This window comes from Lepidochelys kempii, chromosome 9 (genome assembly GCF_965140285.1).
Source record: "Lepidochelys kempii isolate rLepKem1 chromosome 9, rLepKem1.hap1, whole genome shotgun sequence".
Classification (NCBI taxonomy): Eukaryota; Metazoa; Chordata; order Testudines; family Cheloniidae; genus Lepidochelys; species Lepidochelys kempii.
The window spans coordinates 2,881,395-2,903,026 of NC_136388.1; the positions used below are offsets into that span (position 1 = coordinate 2,881,395).

The 21,632-nt window shown below is 47.8% G+C and overlaps 1 protein-coding gene across 2 annotated transcripts in view; it reads left to right on the forward strand.

Moving 5' to 3' along the window:
- The window catches only part of FGF12 (fibroblast growth factor 12), a 281,693-nt gene that overhangs the window by 92,050 nt on the left and 168,011 nt on the right, over nucleotides 1-21,632 (forward strand). Inside the window, exon 1 of one of the 2 annotated variants that reach the window (XM_073359017.2) lies at nucleotides 10,342-10,540. The exons of the other annotated variant lie outside the window; for it this stretch is intronic. Within the exon in view, the coding sequence (XP_073215118.1) occupies nucleotides 10,453-10,540 (88 nt within the window). The 5' untranslated portion in view covers nucleotides 10,342-10,452. Of the gene's footprint in view, nucleotides 1-10,341; nucleotides 10,541-21,632 lie in introns of those variants that run through there. 2 annotated transcript variants of the gene reach the window in all.

Here is a 21,632-nt window from a genome sequence, read left to right on the forward strand (position 1 = left end):
CAGAATTGCCGCAGCACAATCTAGAGCAGTACGTATGACACACTGCCCTGGCATCCCTCAGAGCCGTCCTCCCCTACCTTGTACTCGGACAGCCACCCCTCATTTCCAAGTAGAGTGCAGCCCCGTCTTCCCAGTAGGACCCCCTGAGTCTCTCCTCTGCGAGACTTGTCAGGGGCGCGCCGCTCACTCCACCTGACTCTCTCATGGTTCTCCTGGGCCCACGAGGTGAAGATGTCAATGGCTCAGCCACATTGCTGCTCCTCTCTGGCCCTGTGTTCCGGCTCTCGGAGCCAACAGGCATCTCCCTCCGCTGCCTTCGGCCCTGGCCTGGGGTTGCCAGCCGACAAACCCCTTTGCTGCTCTCTTGCCTTCAGCTGTCCTCCAGGAACCACCTTCTGCTTCCTTCCCGGACCTTTCACAGCCCCCTGGCCGCTCTCACCTGCCCTTCTACCGAAGCCAGTCTGCTCAGCTGGGCCTGTCCCTGTCTCTGATTCGCCCTGGTCCTTTATAGCCCCCAGGTGCTGCCCTGCCCTCTTAACTGGCCAAATGGGAGGCCTGCTTTGGCACAGGCATGCTGGCCCTGTCCTGCTTTGTTTACTGGACCTGGCACAGCGGGCAGACTCTGTTAGTGCAGTGATGCTAGACTCGAGCAGTCCTTCTGCTACCCTGAATGCAGCTGCGTGGGTGGGTCTGTTACCGACATCACGCGCCCTGCCCCATGGCACACCCTTGCAGTCCGGCCCTCGCTGAGGACAGGAATAAGAATCCATGTGCTGTGCTGAATGGACCAGTCCGATTGCTGGCAGACGGCAGAGGTGGGAAGTATTCCGATTCCTTGTAACAATAATACATAATGAGAGTTCTCCAGCACTTCAGAGTTCCTTTCATCTGAGGATCTCCAAGTGTGTGGCAAATAATGTCACCCACTTCACAGAAGGGGAAGCAGTGTTAGCGAGAGCATAAGTGACTTGCACAAGGCTGGGTGTGTCAATGTTGCTGCTAAGAACAAAGAGACAGGCCATCTTCCCGTCTGAACCAGCCTCGTCACTATGTACTCGCATGGCCAGGCTACTCTCTGCTTGGCTGGAGCATGTCTAGGCCTGTTCTCTGAGACAACCAAGATGCAGTAGGTCAGTTCGAATACAATGAGCAGGTCCCTCTGTCTTGCCACTTACCATCCTCAGACTCTATTTTTAAGCTCTCTGATAGAGTGAAAATCAAGAAATGGGAACTAATCGCCCAGGAACAATATTGGCAGCCCTGAAAGTAAAACCAGTGTGGTAGCGGTGGGGCTTGAGCCGTATTACCTTTGCCTGGTAGGACTCTCTCTACCTGAATCTGCTTGGATAGTCTGTTTCCAATTCCAGCGTTTGTGGGATTACAGTAGTATTACCACACTCTGAAAATCCTGAACCACGCCACGCCCACCTCTCTCTAACTCAGAGGCTAGACATTTGATACACAAAGTCTTCTTTATGTATTATATGATGCTCCCTCTCAATGTCTGGAAATGCTGCTAATAAATACTTATTACTGTGAGCCTTTTATGTGTCTGAGGATAAACCTATTAAACGATCAAGGGTGTAGTACGTCTTTGTTTTCTAAATCCGCTTTGGTGAGCTGAAGAGAGATTTTCTATGCCAGTCTATCAATCAAGTGCTGAAAGTGTTTTCCATTAGTTGTACACACGTGGTGGTCTTGTATGTTGACCAGATTAAAGCAATTAAAGAAGGAGTCTTTCCTGCTTGATGTATGTAATATCATGCTGCTGTCTTTCCTGGAGATGGGGAGCAGCTCTCTCCCCACAACTTCCCAGGTGCTTTCATAGAATCATAGAATATCAGGGTTGGAAGGGACCCCAGAAGGTCATCTAGTCCAACCCCCTGCTTGAAGCAGGACCAATTCCCAGTTAAATCATCCCAGCCAGGGCTTTGTCAAGCCTGACCTTAAAAACCTCTAAGGAAGGAGATTCTACCACCTCCCTAGGTAACGCATTCCAGTGTTTCACCACCCTCTTAGTGAAAAAGTTTTTCCTAATATCCAATCTAAACCTCCCCCACTGCAACTTGAGACCATTACTTCTCGTTCTGTCATCTGCTACCATTGAGAACAGTCTAGAGCCATCCTCTTTGGAACCCCCTTTCAGGTAGTTGAAAGCATCTATCAAATCCCCCCTCATTCTTCTCTTCTGCAGGCTAAACAATCCCAGCTCCCTCAGCCTCTCCTCATAAGTCATGTGTTCTAGACCCCTAATCATTTTTGTTGCCCTTCACTGGACTCTCTCCAATTTATCTACATCCTTCTTGTAGTGTGGGGCCCAAAACTGGACACAGTACTCCAGATGAGGCCTCACCAATGTCGAATAGAGGGGAACGATCACGTCCCTCGATCTGCTCGCTATGCCCCTACTTATACATCCCCAAATGCCATTGGCCTTCTTGGCAACAAGGGCACACTGCTGACTCATATCCAGCTTCTCGTCCACTGTCACCCCTAGGTCCTTTTCCGCAGAACTGCTGCCTAGCCATTCGGTCCCTAGTCTGTAGCGGTGCATTGGATTCTTCCATCCTAAGTGCAGGACCCTGCATTTATCCTTATTGAACCTCATCAGATTTCTTTTGGCCCAATCCTCCAATTTGTCTAGGTCCTTCTGTATCCTATCCCTCCCCTCCAGCGTATCTACCACTCCTCCCAGTTTAGTATCATCCGCAAATTTGCTGAGAGTGCAATCCACACCATCCTCCAGATCATTTATGAAGATATTGAACAAAACCGGCCCCAGGACCGACCCTTGGGGCACTCCACTTGATACCGGCTGCCAACTAGACATGGAGCCATTGATCACTACCTGTTGAGCCCGACAATCTAGCCAGCTTTCTACCCACCTTATAGTGCATTCATCCAGCCCATACTTCCTTAACTTGCTGACAAGAATACTGTGGGAGACCGTGTCAAAAGCTTTGCTAAAGTCAAGAAACAATACATCCACTGCTTTCCCTTCATCCACAGAACCAGTAATCTCATCATAAAAGGCGATTAGATTAGTCAGGCATGACCTTCCCTTGGTGAATCCATGCTGGCTGTTCCTGATCACTTTCCTCTCATGCAAGTGCTTCAGGATTGATTCTTTGAGGACCTGCTCCATGATTTTTCCAGGGAGTGAGGTGAGGCTGACTGGCCTGTAGTTCCCAGGATCCTCCTTCTTCCCTTTTTTAAAGATTGGCACTACATTAGCCTTTTTCCAGTCATCTGGGACTTCCCCCGTTCGCCACGAGTTGAAAGGGACCTCAGGAGGTCATCTAGTCCCACCCCCTGCTCAAAGCAGGACCAATCCCCAACTAAATCATCCCAGCCAGGGGTTTGTCAAGCCTGACCTTAAAAACTTCTAAGGAAAGAGATTCCACCACCTCCCTAGGTAACCCATTCCAGTGCTTCACCGCCCTCCTAGTGAAAAAGTTTTGCTAACATCCAACCTAGACCTCCTCCACTGCAACTTGAGACCATTACTCCTCGTTCTGTCATCTGCTACCACTGAGAACAGTCTAGATCCATCCTCTTTGGAACCCCCTTTAAGGTTGAAAATAGCTATCAAATCCCCCCTCATTCTTCTCTTCCGCAGACTAAACAATCCCAGTTCTCTCAGCCTCTCCTCGTAAGTCATGTGTTCCAGTCCCCTAATCATTTTTGTTGCCCTCCACTGGACTTTTTCCAATTTTTCCACATCCTTCTTGTAGCGTGGGGCCCAAAACTGGACACAGTACTCTAGATGAGGCCTCACCAATGTCGAATAGAGGGGAATGATCACGTCCCTCGATCTGCTGACAATGCTCCTACTTATACATCCCAAAATGCCATTGGCCTTCTTGGCAACAAGGGCACACTGCTGACTCATATCCAGCTTCTCGTCCACTGTAACCCCTAGGTCCTTTTCTGCAGAACTGCTGCCGAGCCACTCGGTCCCTAGTCTGTAGCGGTGCATGGGATTCTTCCATCCTAAGTGCAGGACTCTGCACTTGTCCTTGTTGAACCTCATCAGATTTCTTTTGGCCCAATCCTCTAATTTGTCTAGGGCCCTCTGTATCCTATCCCTACCCTCCAGAGTATCTACCTCTCCTCCCATTTTAGTGTCATCTGCAAACTTGCTGAGGGTGCAATCCACACCATCCTTCAGATCATTAATGAAGATATTGAACAAAACCGGCCCAAGAACCGACCCTTGGGGCACTCCACTTGATACCGGCTGCCAACTAGACATGGAGCCATTGATCACTACCTGTTGAGCCCAACAATCTAGCCAGCTTTCTATCCACCTTATAGTCCATTCATCCAGCCCATACTTCTTTAACTTGCTGGCAAGAATGCTGTGGGAGACTGTGTCAAAAGCTTTGATAAGTTAAGGAACAACATGTCCACTGCTTTCCCCTCATCCACAGAGCCAGTTATCTCGTCATAGAAGACAATTAGAATAGTCAGACATGACTTGCCCTTGATGAATCCATGCTGACTTTTCCTGATCACTTTCCTCTCCTCTAAGTGCTTCAGAATTGATTCCTTGAGGACCTGCTCCATGATTTTTCCAGGGACTGAGGTGAGGCTGACTGGCCTGTAGTTCCCAGGATCCTCCTTCTTCCCTTTTTTAAAGATGGGCACTACAATGTTTCAGAACATTCTGCCATGTAGTTTCTGTATGGTAGGTGACATTAGTTCCACAAGAAACCCTGTCTTTGGAAAGGCTTGATGGATTCGCTTCCTTCATGATGAGGAGGAGGCTGAGCTTGTGATTAAAACAGTGGACTGGGACTTAGGAGATCTGAGTTCACTTCCCTGTTCTGCTCCAACCTTCTTGTACACACATGACAATACAGTTCCTTCCCTGCAACTCTCTTCTGATGTGTCTGAGCCTTTCCTAGCAAGCTTTTGTGTTCCAGCAAATGCAGCCTTTGTCTTTGTCATAAACATACAGCAGCTAAGGGTAGCATAAAATCCCTCCTTTACCTGTAAGGGGTTAAGAAGCTCAAATAACCTGGTTGGCACCTGACCAAAAGGACCAATAAGGGAAGAAGATCCTTTCAAATCTGTGGGGGGAGGTTTTGTTTGTGTGGTCTTTTGTTGTTCTCTCTTGGACAGAGAGGGACCAGGGTAGGAAAAACCATCTCCTAAAACTCTACCTGAAATAAGCATCTATATTACAAAGATTGTAAGTAAAGAAAGGAAATGCATTAGATTATCTTTTGGTTTAGTTTGTGAATTTTCCCTATGTTAAGAGGGAGGTTTATTCCTGGTTTGTGTGTTTTTTGTAACTTTGAAGTTTTGTCTAGAGGGGAATCCTCTGTGTTTTTAAATCTTATTACCTGTAAAATTACCTTCCATTCTGATTTTACAGAGGTGCTTCTTTTACTTTATTCTTCATAATAAAGTTCTGTTTTTAAGAATCTGATTGTTTTTTAGTGTCCTAAAAACCCAAGGGTCTGATCTGTGCTCACCTTGTTTAGCTGTTTGGTTGTATATTATTCTTAAGCCTCCCCAGGAAAGGGGGTGAAGGGCTTGGCGGGATATTTTGGGAAAACAGGAACTCCAAGTGGTCCTTTTCCTGAATCTTTGTCTAACTCACTTGGTGGTGGCAATACCATCCAAGGACAAGGAAGAATTTGTGCCTTGAGGAAGTTTTTAACCTAAGATCGTAGAATTAAGCTTAGGGGGTCTTTCATGTGGATCCCCACATCTGTACCCCAGAGCTCAGAGTGGGGAGGGAACCCTGACAGTCTTATTCAGGGGTGTTTTTAGTAATGGCATTCCACCTACAAGTGGGATTTGACCAGCTGTGGGATTTGATCATGGCTGTTGTGGGTGCTCCCATGCAGCGAGCCGGAGCAAGGTTTATGCATGACTTATATCCACAGAAACCATACCTAAACCTAACTGTACCTAAGCCCTCTGCAAAGGAGTAAATTTCTTCTTGAGTTGCCCTATCTTTGTCCTATAATGAGTAACCATCTCCATCAATATCCTTTGACTATTTCACTGCATTTCTCCTTAAAAACAATTGCAGTTATCTTTCCAAAAGTGGCATGGGCTTTAATGCTTGGCTCACATGTTGTTTTGAGTGATTTATCGAACTGAATTATTACTTTATTGATTACATTGTGGTTGCATCCAAAATGTGCTCGGTGCTTTGCAAACCCTGAGCAAAACACACTATGCTTCCTAAAGGACCTCCCTCTAGCCATTTTCCTGCCTCCGTTTCATAGCTTACCCCTGCCAGAAGCAAGGCTGTATCTGTCTACAGAGGAAATGAGTGTGTGCCTAGCAAATCTTCTACAGCTAGCCTTTAAAATGGCCAAATGACAACATGCATCAATTATTTCTTCTCTGTGGGCTTGATTCTGTTCTCCTTCCTGTGATGTAAATCAGGACTAATTCTGTTGAAACCAGAGTGTAGCATGGCTTTGAAGATCAAAATCAGGCCCTATAGCTCGAGTTCAGCTGGACACTATCGAGAAGACCTACGTGAATAATTTGTAAACATAGTCCTCAAAGAACGTATTTGAATATCCTGGAATTTTTTAAAATGTTATTTCCCCCCATCACGCTAATCCTGCTCCACTCACAAATATGGCAGGGTCAGAATTCCCTCTTGCATTCAAATGAACGTTCATTTATAATTTCTGGGCTCTTTGTCCAACTCTGTCAAAGTAAAACAAAACAAGAACCCCTGCCATCCCAGCTCTACCTTTTAAAAGTTTGTCACTCATGTGGATGATAGCATCTGCTACTTGAGGAATTCAAAAGAGATTTAAAAGTGGTTTCTCTCTTCCCTTTTTCTCAGGGACAACTGTGAAACTGACCAAACTAGTTTCTATTCCTCCTTTGCATGCACATACAGAATGCTGCTCTGGCTAAATTTCCAGCTCTGCAGGGAGATTACCTAAATATGCCAATTAACCAAGAGTTTTTTATTTATTTTTAATGTAAGGAACCATTTCTACTGGGTTTTCCCAGAACTTGTATATTGTGCTAACAAACCTAGATCTGGGGCCTAGATTGCTAGTTGTTTATAAGTCTGTTTCTCACAGTCTCCTAATTATTAAATGTTCCCCAAATTCATATAGGGTCCTTTAATGCCCATCCAAACCTCACTAGCAGGAACACATTCTCCTCCCTGTATCTAAGGCTTGGTCTACACATAACAATTATGTTGGCATATCTGCATTGGTTGGGGGGTGAAAAATCTAGCTGCATCTATTCTGGGGGTTATGTCATTGGAAGAATGCTTCTGTCAGCGTAGCTACCGTCATTCAGGGAGGTGGTGTTCCTACCCGGATGGATAAACCCCTTCCATCTCTGTAGGCTGCGTCTACACTATGGGGTTATGCCGGCCTAGCTACGGCACTGTAGCTGTGTTCATAAAGTCTCCGTCGTGTAGACAAGCCCATAGCCAATGTCGCTGAGGGAGTTGATGTCCCTGGACTGATAGAAAAGCATCTTCTGTTGGTGTAGGCTGCATCTACACTCCGGGGCTATGCTGGTATAGGCTCTGTAGTGTAGACAGGGGACTGCCTCCCTCCTGGTGTGGCCTGCTGCAGTTGATCAGTGGAAGCGCTAAGGATGGAGCCCCCTCGTTTATAACTCTGAATGGGCTGGTGGCAGGAGGGCATCTTGATTTGAAACTCTCCCTTCTTCTTGACTTGCCAGTGCCCAGAATTGTTCACATTCCAGGTGTGCTACTGAAGCATTTGTGGAAGTGGATCTTTACTGTTGTTTGTTCCAGTATATGTTGCAATAGCCTCAATCAGACACTGGGGGTTCCATGGGGTAAGTACTGTACATGGGTGTAGGAAAATGTACCAGCCCGTTCGCAGAGGACCTGCAGTCTTGGTTCATGACCAGATGTAGCAGGTGGATGAAAGATAAACTTGGGAGAAGGGGGATGAGGTGATTATATCTTCGTGTAATAATAGTAGTCTCAGTTTGCCATCTGCTGGCTATGTTCTGTAAGCACAGAGAAACAGGCATTGCTCTGGTATTTAAAGGAGACTGAGGTGATAGTCCTGGGAGAGGGGGCAGGGTGGTTTGTGTAGGATCCTGTGGTGAGATATGGAGTTGGGATATGGGGCAATTCTGTTTATTCTGTGGCATGGTGGTTTTTCCAAGGAGTTTGCTGGAATGACCTGGATGGGTGGGTCATAAATACACAATGTGGAAGTTAATGATCCCCCCTGTGGTGACTTTCAGCAGAGGGTACCCTGGCAATAAGTACTGTGGGCACAAGATCTGTGATTAATAACGAATCCCCTGGGAGCAGCATTTGCTGCACAGTAAGGTTTGAGGTGCTACAACAATGTAATTAATTAGCTGACGGAAATAAGCAGGCCCCGTCTTTTTGCAATTTTTAAATGATCGGTTTACAATTACCGAGCAAGCATTTGAAATGTTTTTTAAGATCTAAATAAGAAATGCAGCTGTCATCTGCGTTTAATGGCTGGTTTGATGGTCAGGATTGGCTTTCATTTTAACTGCCCTGAGCTAGGGTCTGGATCCACGGCGTGACTCCGGCATCGCAATGCTCAGTGTCACAACGCCTCCTCTTTACAAATTCACTGGAACAGCAATGGGATCCAACCCCCCTGAGTTAGGTAAGTAGGTTCCCTCTCCAAGGCCTGGGGAGAGACAGGTGCCCACAGAGCCAGCACACTAGGTGCGGTGCTGCCTAAGCTAGCCAATGGGAGATGCTGATGAGAGGCAGGTGCGGTGCCAAGTCTGGGCTGCAGGGAGGCACTTAGCTCTGTTAGCAATCCAGGAACAGAAACCCTCTCCTGGGGCCAGGCAGCTTGGGTGGCCATTCTCGCAAGAGGAGGAAGTGGGGAGGAATGGCTCCCTTTACAACTTTTGAGCATTCACCCAGAATGTGGGAGACCCAGCGGGAGAGAGGAATTGAACAGGGGTCTCCTGCCTCTCAGGAGCATGCCCTAACCAGAAGGCTATAGGATGGTCTGATGGGGGTTTCCCTCAGTCTCTCCTGTTTTAAAGCTGTTCCACTTTAGATAAATAATTTAAATAGTCAGTGGAGCAAGGGACTGGTCCCTGGGTCTCCCCCGCCCCATGGGTGCCCTAGCTACCAAGCTATACAATACCCTTCCCCCCACCACCCCTGGCCCAATCAAAATTCCATTAAAAGTTTGTTTTGTTTTTTGGAAAAGTTCCTGACCAGCTGCAGTACTAGACAGCCATGCTCTACTTGTGTGACCCTCACCAGGACCCGAGCACGTCGGGCTGAGCCCCCAACCCTGTGTGTGTGCCGGGGTTCAGCTCGGACCCAGCTAACCAGGTGCTGGTGCCCCCAGACAATGGGAACATCATCTTCAAAGATTCAACCAGGCGAGATAAACACTAGCCCACAGCAGAGGCCACAGGCCCAGGCACCTACCAGCGAGTAAGCGTTGAGGCCCAAACCCCCTTGGCCCGCAGCTCTCGGAGCAGTGACATTCAGATGTTTGCAGTGGTGTTCGGGGCACTGGCTGTCGCTTGTCAGTGGAGTCCAGGGCGGCAGCCCCGTGTAATGGTCACCGTGAAATGTGCGGGCAGGGCAGGGCACAGGGGCTTGTTCTGGGGGACGGGTATAAGGGGCGATCCTGGCTGACTGTCCCATCCAGCCCCTGGGCACTTTCTGGGGAAACGCCCCTGGCTGGAGAAATCTGACAGCTAGAGGCTCCTTTTGCATTAACCAGCAACTCTCCGAAGCGGCTCTGTCCCATCGCCAGTGGGGCGCTCTCCTGCCTCCCCCACCCCGCCCCAAGTCCCCAGCCAGGGGCCCATGTGCAATGGGGGCTTCACAGCCCTGGGGGCAGGAGCAATTCAGCGCTGGGCAACTCCCCAGCGCGCTGCTCGGCCAGCCCGTGGCGCCTGTCCCGCCCTGCGCCCCCCACTCGCCCCGTCCCGTCCTGCGCCCCCCGTCCAGCCCTGCGCCCCCCGTCCCGTCCCGCCTTGCGCCCCCCCTGTCCCGCCCGACCTCACTTCCCCTGGAGCCTCCGCTCCCTCGGTCTAACCCCCCGCGCCTTCTCCTGCCGCCGGGCCGGGCCCGGGGCGTTATCTCCGCCCGGGGCTGGTCCCGGGGTGCTCTGCAGCCGGGGAGCCGGAGTCTCTGCTCCCGGCGGGGTGGGGTCGGCAGCCCGGGCCTGGGAGCGGTTGTTCCCCCCCCCAGTGGCGCTCCCGGCAGGGGGCAGGGCCCATGGGCTCCGGGGCTTGACGTGCTTCCCAGAGCCCGGCCCCTCCCCTGCAAAGTCCCAACAAGTCAGGCTGGAGCGATTCCCAGGGCTCGGAGCAGCGGCGGCGGCTGGGGGTGCGCAGCCCTCGCCGCTCTCCGCCCCGGCTCCCCGCGCCCCCGGGGCTGCGAGCGGCTGGTGGCGGGGCGCGGTTCCCCGCACCGCAGGGAGGCGCCGCGGCCCGGGGACGCCCATGAAGATTCCGGGGCTTGTCCTGAAGAAAGGCTCGCACATGCTGCAGTGTCTCTGCGGAAGGCGCCTGAGATCCAGCAACAGCCCAGGTGGGGATTTCCCTTCCCTGGGGGCAAGAGTCCCTGCCCCCCGCCTGCCCGAGCCCTCCTCTCTGCTAGCCCGGCCCGGGGACGGGGTGCGCCGGCCCCTTCCTTACCGGACTTTCCCCCCGCAGCGCTCTGCAACCGGCCGCACACAGCGACCCCGCCTAGCCCGGCTCCCCGGCGCTCCCCCTGTGCGCCCTGCGGGCAGGATGGGGGTGCCACTCGGGCTGCGTCTCAGCGGCTGGTGGCTGGTTGGGAGCAAAGCCAAGCACACCGAACAGGTGGCTGGCAAAGTGTCCTCTGCCGAAGAGCTGGAGAGTGGCTTTTCCAACTCCTTCTCCGAGCCAGCCCCGCTTTACTGTGCAAGGGGATCCGTGCCCGTGGGGGAGCTCTGTCCTTGGTGCGCTGCCCCAGAACCTCGCTTGGCCCAAGCCCTGGTCCGAAGACCCCATCGGGTCAATCTTTTGTCTAGGGCCTGGGGAATCTAAGGTTAAAGCTGCATGAGCTTAGTTTGTCCAGGTGCCCCGAGAGGAAGATGTTGTTTAAGGTAAAATAACCAAACTACCCACTTTGATTTTGTTGTGGATTTAGTGTGCGTCGTGAAGAGTCTTTGAAGAAAGTGAGAACTATTTCAAAGGTGTTGTGGTTAATCAGGCGTGGGGGGGGGGTTTTGGGGGGGAGGGTGAGGTTTTTTGTAAAATCAATGGTAAACTCTTTCTCCCCCGCCCCTGTGGTTGACTTTCTTGCATTCCGAAAACCTACTATTCTGCTCCTTCTATAAAGCAGTTGGATCAAAATAAAATGAACAGATTTTCTCTCTTTCCATAAAAATCAGGATTGTATTTTTAAATAAATATTTCTGGTGTCCCGGGGTCTGTTAACAGCTTTATTTTGTACCTTTTAAACCAGAGCCACTTTTTTGTCTCGAAAACGTGTGTGACTTCTCCTAACACTCTTGGTGGCAGGTCTGTGGGTCAAAAGACAATACACCCCAAACAAGTCACTTTTTTATTCATTACAATGCAGACTTTTCTGGAAGGCATTTTTAAAATACATCTCCTAAAGCAAAAGCTGGTTATTAAAATCTTTATTTGAAATATAATAGTGGCACATATTTCAGCTGAAATCTGGATAACATTGTATCTGTCACACAAGCACTGTTTCTGACCCTGTAGTGGCCATATATATATTTTTATGCTCTGAACTTTTATATGGAGGGAGACATGTTTTCTAGGGGTTGAAGCAAGAAACTGAGACCACAAAGCAAGAATGTGTTTAAGCCCATGCTTAAAGTTAAGCATGTGCCTATGTGCTTGCCTGAATAGGGGGCCGAGTATCAGAACCTGTTGGGGTTTTTTTCAGGCTCTGCATTGTCTTTTCCTGGGGTTTTGGGGAAGTCACTTAACCATTCTGTGCCTCAGTTTGCCAGCTGTAAAATGTGAGGAGGATAAGAAGACCTGCCATATCTCAGGGGGTTGTAAGACTTAATCTTTCTAAAGCACCATGAACAAAAGGCCTAAAAATGCAAAGCAGAATTTTATTATTTATTTACATCTCTCAAAGGCTACTGCTTTAGACTTGGTTGGGTCTGTGTTCCCATACCAACATTTACCTAACCGGAGGATCGCAGTAATAGCTAGGCAGTAGACATTCAGAAGGGGCCTTTTTTTGTTATACCCAGAAGGACAGGTGCCATTTGTTGGCCTAGTAACAGGTGACTTGTTTTCTTATGTGAGAGCTCAACCTCTCGGGAGAGAAATTATTCACACCTCCCACAGAAATACTGCTCATTTTCCCATTGAAACAGTCCTGTGCTGGGGAACAGTTTGTTGCTGAGGTCAGTTTAAGTTCCCTTTTGGCCCAACCAACGAGAGAGCTTGTTAATTGCCAGAGCCACTTGTTTATGCCTGGTCGCTCCCAACTTGAGTCAGTAAGTGTAATTGGTTCATAACAATAGGACAGGCACAGGGAGTCACGTAGAGGACTGGACTGGGAACTCCAGAGGCTATTCTTACCTCTAGTCAGGAGAAAACTCCAATACATGTCATTATCAGCTATGCTGGGGCAATCGTCACTGGATTTGAAACACCAGGCCTGGTTCTCACCTGAGTGGTACACAAAGCTAGAGTTTCCTTCATAGTCCTAATAAACAACCACTTCATGTCATTCAGAAAGTCAGGACAGCACAGGGAATAATAATTCCTGGGTGTAAATAGTCCGATCTCGCTGTAATATATCTGGGTTATAACAGCACAAAACATTTATAACATAAAAATGACCATGCTGGGTCAGACCAAAGGTCCACCGAGCCCAGTATCCTGTGTTCCAACAATGGCCAATGCCAGGTGCTTCAGGGGGGATGAACAGAGCAGGGAATCACCAAGTGATTTGGGGGGAGGGGGTAGATAATCAGCTGAACACAAGCTCCAGGTGTGATGTTGTGGCTAAAAGAGCTCATGCCATCCTGGGAGGCATCAACAGGGGAAGCTTGAGTAGGAGTAGAGAGGTTATTTTACCTTTGTATTTGGCTCTGTGCAACCACGGCTGGAATGTGGTGTCCAGTTCTGGTGTCCAAAATTCAAGAACGATGTTGATAAATTGGAAGAGGTTCAGAGAATGATTATAAAGGATTGGAAAACGTGATTTATAGTGATGGACTCAAAGAGCTCAACCTATTTAGTTTAGCAAAGAAAAAGTGAAGGGGTGAATTGATTACAGTCTAGAAGTATCTGCATAGGGAACAAATAAGAACATAAGAGCGGCCAGGCTGGATCAGACCAAAGGTCCAACTAGCCCAGTATCCTGTCTTCCAACAGTGGCCAATGCCCAGTGCCCCAGAGGGAATGAACAGAACTGAATCATCAAGTGATCCATCCCCTGTCACCCATTCCCAGCTCCTGGCAAAATATTTAATAATGGGTTCTGGAATATAGCAGAAAAAGGTCTAATGTGATCCAATGGCTGGAAGTGGATGCTAGACCAATTGAGACTGGAAATAAGGGGTACGTTTTTAATAGTGAGGGCAATTAACCACTGGAACAATTTGCCTGGGGTTGTGGTGGGTTCTCTCCCCCACCCCGATCATTTTAAAATCAAGACTGGATGTTTTTCTAAAAAAATACACTCTAAGAATTATTTTGGGGCAGTTCTATGGCCTGTGTTGTACAGGAGGTCAGGGTAGATGATCATGATGGTCCTTGCTGACCTCTGAGTCTGAGTCTATTGACCATCATGAGGCATTTTTGTGGCCTGACATAGGGCGAGAGAGAGCTAATAAAAGTGACAGTAATCTCCAGATTCTGGTACAACCCTGCCATGTAGCTCAGTGGTGTTAAAACGTATACTGCGTGTTGCTAGTTTAAAGCCTGGGGTCTCATGTCTGTTTCCACTGGCTATCAAAATTATTGGAATTTCTTCCTCATTGCTGTTGGTTGGGCTCCTTGCATTATTTGAAAACACACAGTTAAACTAAGCACTGCTATCCCTAGAGAGTAGCCACCCAAGGCCACTCTCAGCTGTCTGCTAGATCTCCTTGAGCCCATGCTTTGGAAGAGCTATGACCTGGCAGCCTTGCTTCCCCAGCAGCCTGCTGTGTTTTGATACCTGCCTGGCAGGCAGGATACCACTGGAACTTGGTCAAATCGAACCATCTCTGCGAAACATTTCAATTGTAACGAAACAGCAAATTCAGATGAAAAAAATGTTTAGTCTGAATTTTTCTGACCAGCTTGAATCGAGGTTGTAGATACCTTGTTCTTTGAAGGAATAATTGTACCTGTCTCTTTCTATAGAACTTTCCATCTGTAGTTCTCAAGGGCTTTGCCAGGGAAAATAATCCCAAACCTAGATGACGGAGAAGTGAAGGGACCTTGTCCTTTTGTTGTTTTCTAAATGCCACGTGCACCTGTGCTGGGGTATAAGTGACAGGGCTTCTTGGAAAACGTTGACCAAAACTTCTCACTTACAATGTAATGAAAAAACGTCTCCTGCCTTCTGAGCAGCTCTGATTCACAATCAGATCTACACAAAATGCTGTGGTCAGATTTTGTTTATCCTGACTTTGAAAAATTACCCAGGTTCAGGCCAGCTGTATGCTGCATAATTCTTCTGGCGTAGCTCTGCCAGGCTGGGATGAGAAGAGGTATGATGCCTGATCAACAAGCTGTGCTGGCAGAAGGCCCTCGGGGAGACACAGCTACACCAGCAAAACTTCACTTTGACCGGTATCCCTGATACCACTTCTAGGGGTGTGGTTTTACTGCATTGGTAGATAGTCTGGCTTTGCTGGTAGAGCTGTATCCACACTAGAGCAGTATATTGGTGTTCCTATACTAGTGAAGTGCTCCTAGGGTAGATATAGCCTCATAAGTGTATATATAAAATCGGCAATTTTAAAATATGTTTGACAGGGAACCGGCTCTTAAAAAAACCCCTCTTATCACTTGTTTTCTTATTTAACTGTGGAGGTGACCAATTTAAGTGCGGTGTATAGATTTGCTGGTTCATGGCCACTGGATGGCAGTGGGTTGATTTTGTTTTTTTCTGGAGTTAGGCATCGATTCAGCAAAGCACTTACTTACTTATGAAAGCTCACGCTCAAATACATTTGTTAGTGTCTAAGATGCCACAAGTCCTCCTTTTCTTTTTGTGGATACAGACTAGCACGGCTGCTACTCTGAAACCTCTCTTAACCATGTGATTAATCCCATTTAAAGTTACGCACATTCCTAAATACTTTTCTGAATCTTGGATTTAGAGAATTCTGAAACCCTGTGTCTATTGTCTCTAGCCCACTGAAACGTGTGACCCCTTTCCCTACAAAAACTGAAGATTTTCTTGTATATTGGTCAAACAGTCAGTTCAAGACAATGAAACTACAAAACCAGATGGCACAAGCGTCATGAAAAGTCCAGTGGGCTCCAAACAGTAGATCAGGTTGCTTATGCCATGATAGTACACAAAGCTTTCAATTGTATGAAGAGATGTTTGCTTGAAAGGCCTTTGAATAGATTCTTCCCCTTGAGGAAAGGAGATGGGTCACGTTTAATAATAAAAATAGCCTTCTTTCCCATAGCCCGAAACAGTGTGGAAGCTGGTAATCATGTTTTGTGTGGCAAAGCATTTTTCTAAACGGCATGTGTATGCCTTTCTGGTATTGTGGCTGTGATTGGCTGCTGGGTCTATTTGCATGTGCTAAATTGCAGTCCTGGAGATCTGTGAAAACAACCCAGCAAAGCCAATCTCAGCTGGGAGCATGGAAGCTGCTGCTAATTTTGTGATGAGCCACCCACAGGCCCAGTGTGAGTCATTATCATTGTTTTCAGAGTAGCAGCCGTGTTAGTCTGTATTCGCAAAAAGAAAAGGAGGACTTGTGGCACCTTAGAGACTAACCAATTTATTTGAGCATAAGCTTTCGTGAGCTACAGCTCACTTCATCAGATGCATCCGATGAAGGTAGAGCTGTAGCTCACGAAAGCTTATGCTCAAATAAATTGGTTAGTCTCTAAGGTGCCACAAGTACTCCTTATCATTGTTTTGTTTTCCAGAATTCAGCAGTTAACGCTTCCGGGATCCAATCTCTGGGTTATCTCCATACTTGTATTTGTTTTACATGGCTCTGTCTGGTTTGGAGAAAAGAATAGAAAAACCAGTCCTTTTTTCTTTCTCAAAAGACACTTTAAAATATTAATTGTTCATCTCTTAGTCCCGTCTTCCTGTTTTAATGCACATTAACCAGCCTTGCTTCCACTTAACCTTAAAACTTTCTCTGGTGCATCAGTTGGTAAGTAATAGTTCTCAGGCTGATTATAAGGCTTTGCATCTTGAAAAGTGCTGAGCAGACACTAGCTAATTAATCCCACAGTGGGGCTTGAAATATTTCCCCCATTTTAAACACATTGAGATAAAGTGACTTAACCAAGGTTATTCATTAACTCCGTGTCAGAACCAGGATTAGAAGTGTCTGTCTTCCAGTTCTGGAACACAACTAGAAGTTCATAGCTGGCACTTGTTACAAACTGGCTCAGAACCTCATCGTACTGTCACCAGGTTTTTGAGAGTGGACCGTGTGGCTACTTCACACTTGCTAATGACTGAGGTCACTCACCGGAGAAACCCTTGCTGGCTGCAATCCCTTGTTACAGTTAGTCCCACCTGGAGCCATGAGAAGCCCCCAAACCTGCTCTCAATCTTAACTGTGAGCCCGCTGGGCCTGAGTAAAGTTCTAGTCACTGGCTCTAGCTCTGGGATGCCAGAGCACACTCCCGGGCTCAGACCTATCGCCAGCCACCCTTCCTTAGGATGTAGGTTGCTGGTCCATCTCCAGCCAACTGCCCCAGCCCCGAAAACCAGTGCCTGAGCCTTCCTGAGCCCCCCCCCCAGGCACTTTGTACACGCTCCCTTGGAGCTGCATCTCAGCCATGGGCTCCCTCATTTAACCCCTTGGGGACAGCGTGGCAGCTAGAGGAACACAAGCTCAGCAGAGGAACTTCTTAACTAGTCATTTTACTCATAAAGCACTTGAGCGTTACAGATCGTTGCAGATCACAGAAGGCCGGAGGTGCCTCTCTGTGTTCGTTGTTCCTATGCATCCGAGGTTTGTCAGTATTTCATTCTGGGCAGGTCTGGTGCCACTTTGAGTTGGTGTGCCCTGGTCTGGAGAGAGCTTGCTTCTGATGATGAGATTGGGGATTGTTTGAAGGCTTGAAGAGGAGGTTCAGGAAAGATTTCTTTCAGGATGGGGTCCCCATCAAGTGTATTTTTTAATTGTTTAATGGTACTCTCTGAATGGGTTCCAGTGTGGGAGGGTAGCTGACAACTAGGGGTGTGTGGTCAGGGGTTGTTTTGTTTTTTTTCCTGTATTGAAGCAGGTTCTCTCAGGGTATTCAGGTGGCCCATTCGATGATATGATCCACTTCTCTTGTGGTGTGTCCATGTCTGGTGAAGCTGGTTTTTAAGTGTGCTAAAGTGTGTATCTTGGACTTTCTCCTCAGAGCATATTCTATGGTATCTGAGTGCCCGGGTGTAGATAACAGATTCCTTGGTTTGTTTGGGGTGGTTACAGGCTCTATGAAAGTAGGTACAGGGATCTGTGGGTTTCTGGTATATGGTTGTTTGTGGGGTTCCATTGTTGAAGCTGATCTTGGTGTCCAGGAAGTTGATGCTGGTGCAGGAATATTCTAGAGAGAGTTTGATGGACAGGTGGTGGTTTTGAGGTTGTGGGCTCTCTATGAGGGAGTTTAAGCTGTCTGTCCAGAGAGTGAAAATGTCATCCATGTTCATCAGGTATATCACTGGTTTTGTGGAGCATTTGTCCAGAAATTCTTCCTCAAGGTGGCCCATGAAGAGGTTGGCTCATTAGTACCCCTGGCTGTCCCTATAGTTTGGACAAAGTGCTTGTTGTTGAATGTAAAATTGTTATGGGTGGTCAGCGCTATTGTAGATGGTCTTGCCACTTGGGCTCATCTGATTGTATGAGGTTGGGGGAGGCATTTGGGAATTCTGGGGGGGACATAATGGGAGAATGGGACATGGAGAGGAGAAGGTGGGTATTGGGGAGCACTGAAGGGGCGTGGATATGGACACGAGGGTATGGGTGAATCAAAGACAGTCATGGATGGGGTGTTTTAAGACAGAGGGATAGGGCACAGAGAGGGGTGGAGATGATGTGGAGAAGGGATGCAGGGAGGTGGGGGAGAAATGAAGGATAGGGCACCAGGGGAGGAATACAGGGCCAGAGGAAGGGAGTGACTTTTATTAAAAATGTCAAATGTTAGATTTTCTAGTCATAAATGCTCTAAGTGCTGTGTTTTCCGTATGGATAAAAGTCTCCTCCACAAACCCCATTTTCCACCTAGGTCTAACCCTCCTTGCTACCCAGCTTGGACTTGAGTAAGTCTTTGGGAGGAGGAACTCTGCCATGTTTGGTCTCCCCAGGTCTTTTGATCTAGGCTCCCTTCCCATTACTTTAGCATACACCAACTTGACTGAAACGTACCAGGCTCATTAAAAAACCCGGGAAATTCCTAAACAAAAAAATTCATTTTAAAAAAGAGCAAAGGTTTTATGTGTGTGTCAGAGTCCACTCCCTGCATAATGCTGACACACTCTTCACAAAACTTCTCCCTCGTCAAAAGAAAATTAGAATGTCTGTCTGGAAATGATCAATTAAAGACTCCAGTCAGTTCCCGTCTTCTCCCCCTGGCAAACAATCCATCCTTAGCCACTGGATTTCCTCCTTGTCTGTGATCACTGGGATAAGGCACGAAGTGAAGATCTATGGTACAGTGACCTAGGAAACTCAGGGGAATAATAGGCTCTTGTAGTATTGTGATTGGACGCTGCATTCAAAAGGAAATGAGAAAACACAACCACCCACATGTCCTTTTCTCATGTATGCAAAGAACCAACCATGTTCCCTATTGACACAGCATACGTAACCACAGCACCACACGTCACATTTCCTTGACACAGATTGATGCATCCTGAAGGATACACAGCATTGGGCTTCAAGCCATCGCCACTTGGTTCAAATCTCTGTGTTTCAATCAATTTTCACCCCTATTTCCTCCGTCCTCCTGAGAATGCCTTACACAGAATATATCCTGGGGATGGGATGGACCCCCAACCCCCTGCACCATGTAGAGGTTTGAGCCAGATAAGAACTGCGCAGCGTGATCCCACCTGTACCAAATACAAGCTGTGTGCCAGTGTACGGGTCTCAGCTCAGTTGCATCTCCTGTCCCTGTCAATGTGGCCTGCTCTTTACCCCAGCATTTTAATTCCATGCTTCTTGGTGGTTAAAAATGGCCTTGAGATCTGCCCTAATTGCATTACATCAGGTACCAGTGGGGTTCAGGGTCTGAACTGTTACTTTTAAGAGCAGAGTTCTACCGGGTTTCTTGTTCTGTGTAACTGCTGTGTGAGTTTTGTAAATATTTGATCAGTTGCTTTCGTAAAGTTCTGAATACTTGGGTTGGGCTAAATTGGCGGCTCCCGTGCTCAGTGCTCTTGGTAAATGGGTGATGAATCACAGCAGGTGTGATACTGGATTTTCCCTTTTCTAGACAGGACACAGAAGTTGGGCTTGCTTTCCTCTGTGCTTTTGTGTGTTGCCTGCTCTCTGGGTTTGTGGAGGCCTTTGTGATGAAGGCTTTGCCATGATTATTTTAAAATGAAAAAGCAGCAACCCCATGTGCTCTGTATGGAACCTGGTCCCTTTATCCCTGATATCTGCAGGCTTTGGTCATTAAATGAACTCTGCACACACCTTGATCTTAATCTTAGATTGTTTGGCACATATCCCAGTGTGTCTTGGCTGAGATCTGTACTGGTTTGCAGTTCATTCACAAGACCTATGTGGTTAGGGATGTCATAAGCGTCTGTGTTCACTTTTTGTTAGCTCTTTGAGGTCAGAAAGGGGGAATTAAAGGAGTAAAATGACTTGTGCAGCCCCGCAAATAAATACAGAAATGCAGGGAGGTGGGAGGAGCTTGTCAATATTTTCTTTTAGAAAGCCGGATGCTGTGGTTTTGTGAATGAATATTATGTCTATTTGGCATATCTGGCTCTTGCTGAAAACACCTATTTGGGAACTTAACACCATACAATTCATATGCTGCAGATAAGTCCTGTGCTGTATTAGTCCTGCAATAGGTCACCGGCATGGTGAGCATTCCCCTCCATGGCGAATCCTCGGTTTTAGCCCTCTAGTGTAGGTTAGGAAATCATTTCTTTTCCCTGCAAAAATTGATTAAAACAATTTTTTTCATTTTGAAAATTGTTCGTGTTTGTGTTTAAAAAAAAGCCCCCAAACACGAACTTTTTTGATGAAAACATGTTTAGTGTCAATGTCGTTTTTGTTGACTAGCCCTTTTATTATCCATATTTATTTATATGATCATAGTAGCCAGGAGACCCAGTCGTGTGCCAGGGTTGTGGTGCGCTAGGTGCTCTATAATACAAAATAGAAAGATGGCCCTACCCAAAGAGCTTAGAACCTGAGTACATGGTCTGTGGAAAAAATATTTAGACGGGAAAATGCAGACCAGCTCTCTAGCCTTGCTTGTGTCTAGTGCTCTGGGAAAGAGAACTGAGCAGGGGTCCTGCCGTGAAGTGTTTCAGAGGGGAGAGGGATAGCCTCCACCAGAATTAGAGAAGGATTAGTAATTTCCATCATCCACGCTGTGCCTTGGAGACTGGTAAATTACTTGTTCAATGACCTCAACTTGTGTAATGACACCTAGCACCCGTGCAGCTCTTTCCATCCATGGGCCGCAGGATGGTAACATTGTCTTCATTTTATTTATGAGAAATGAGAGGCAAGTGACTTGACTAAAGTCACATGCTGCATCAGTAGCAGAGTGGGGAGTAGAACCCAGGGCTTCTCACTTCTGGTCCCATCTCCTTCTAGTCCCTAGACTCAGATGCCTCCATGTGTGGAGCTAACAGACGCAACTGATGGCTCTGTGCCCATGGGAGGTTACCGTCTAAATTAGCCCTCAGATGGCAAGGGGTGAGAGACGCTCAGCCAGCAAAAGAACCGACACAGAGCAGACCGTGGATAAAGGGTGGCAGGTTGCCAGTCGAAGCACGCACTGTCCAACAGTACCAGGAGGTGGTGTGTGCGGGGCCAGAGCGGGAGTTCTCCCATAGTCTCAGCAGACAGACAATGGCTGCTTGATGGTTTCACTTGGAAACCGGGAGGGGGCTGTAGCCAGAGGCAAAAGGCTAGAGCAGTGAAACATCCATGTAAAACCTCAAACACCTCCCCCTGACTTGGGCCTTGGGTCCACGGTCCATGTGTTCACAAATGCAGCCCATGGTCATGTGTTCGGTGGCCGTGAGCTGAGGTCACTGGGGAGCTGAGAAAGCTGTAGATCATTGTCCCCCTACCACGCCCTGTGGCCTCATACGATACCCATCCCTAAAGATATTTCAGGTAGGGAGGAGGGGCTGGCAGGGCTCATGTGGTAAGAGGGTCTGGCTGGAATTGGAGGATGGACTTCACCAAATCTGACCCTCTGCGTAAGTCACAGCTTGGCTGGGGAGGGGTCATCAGTTCTTTTCCTTGCACAGTCTGGGTGTGGCCGCTCTGTTT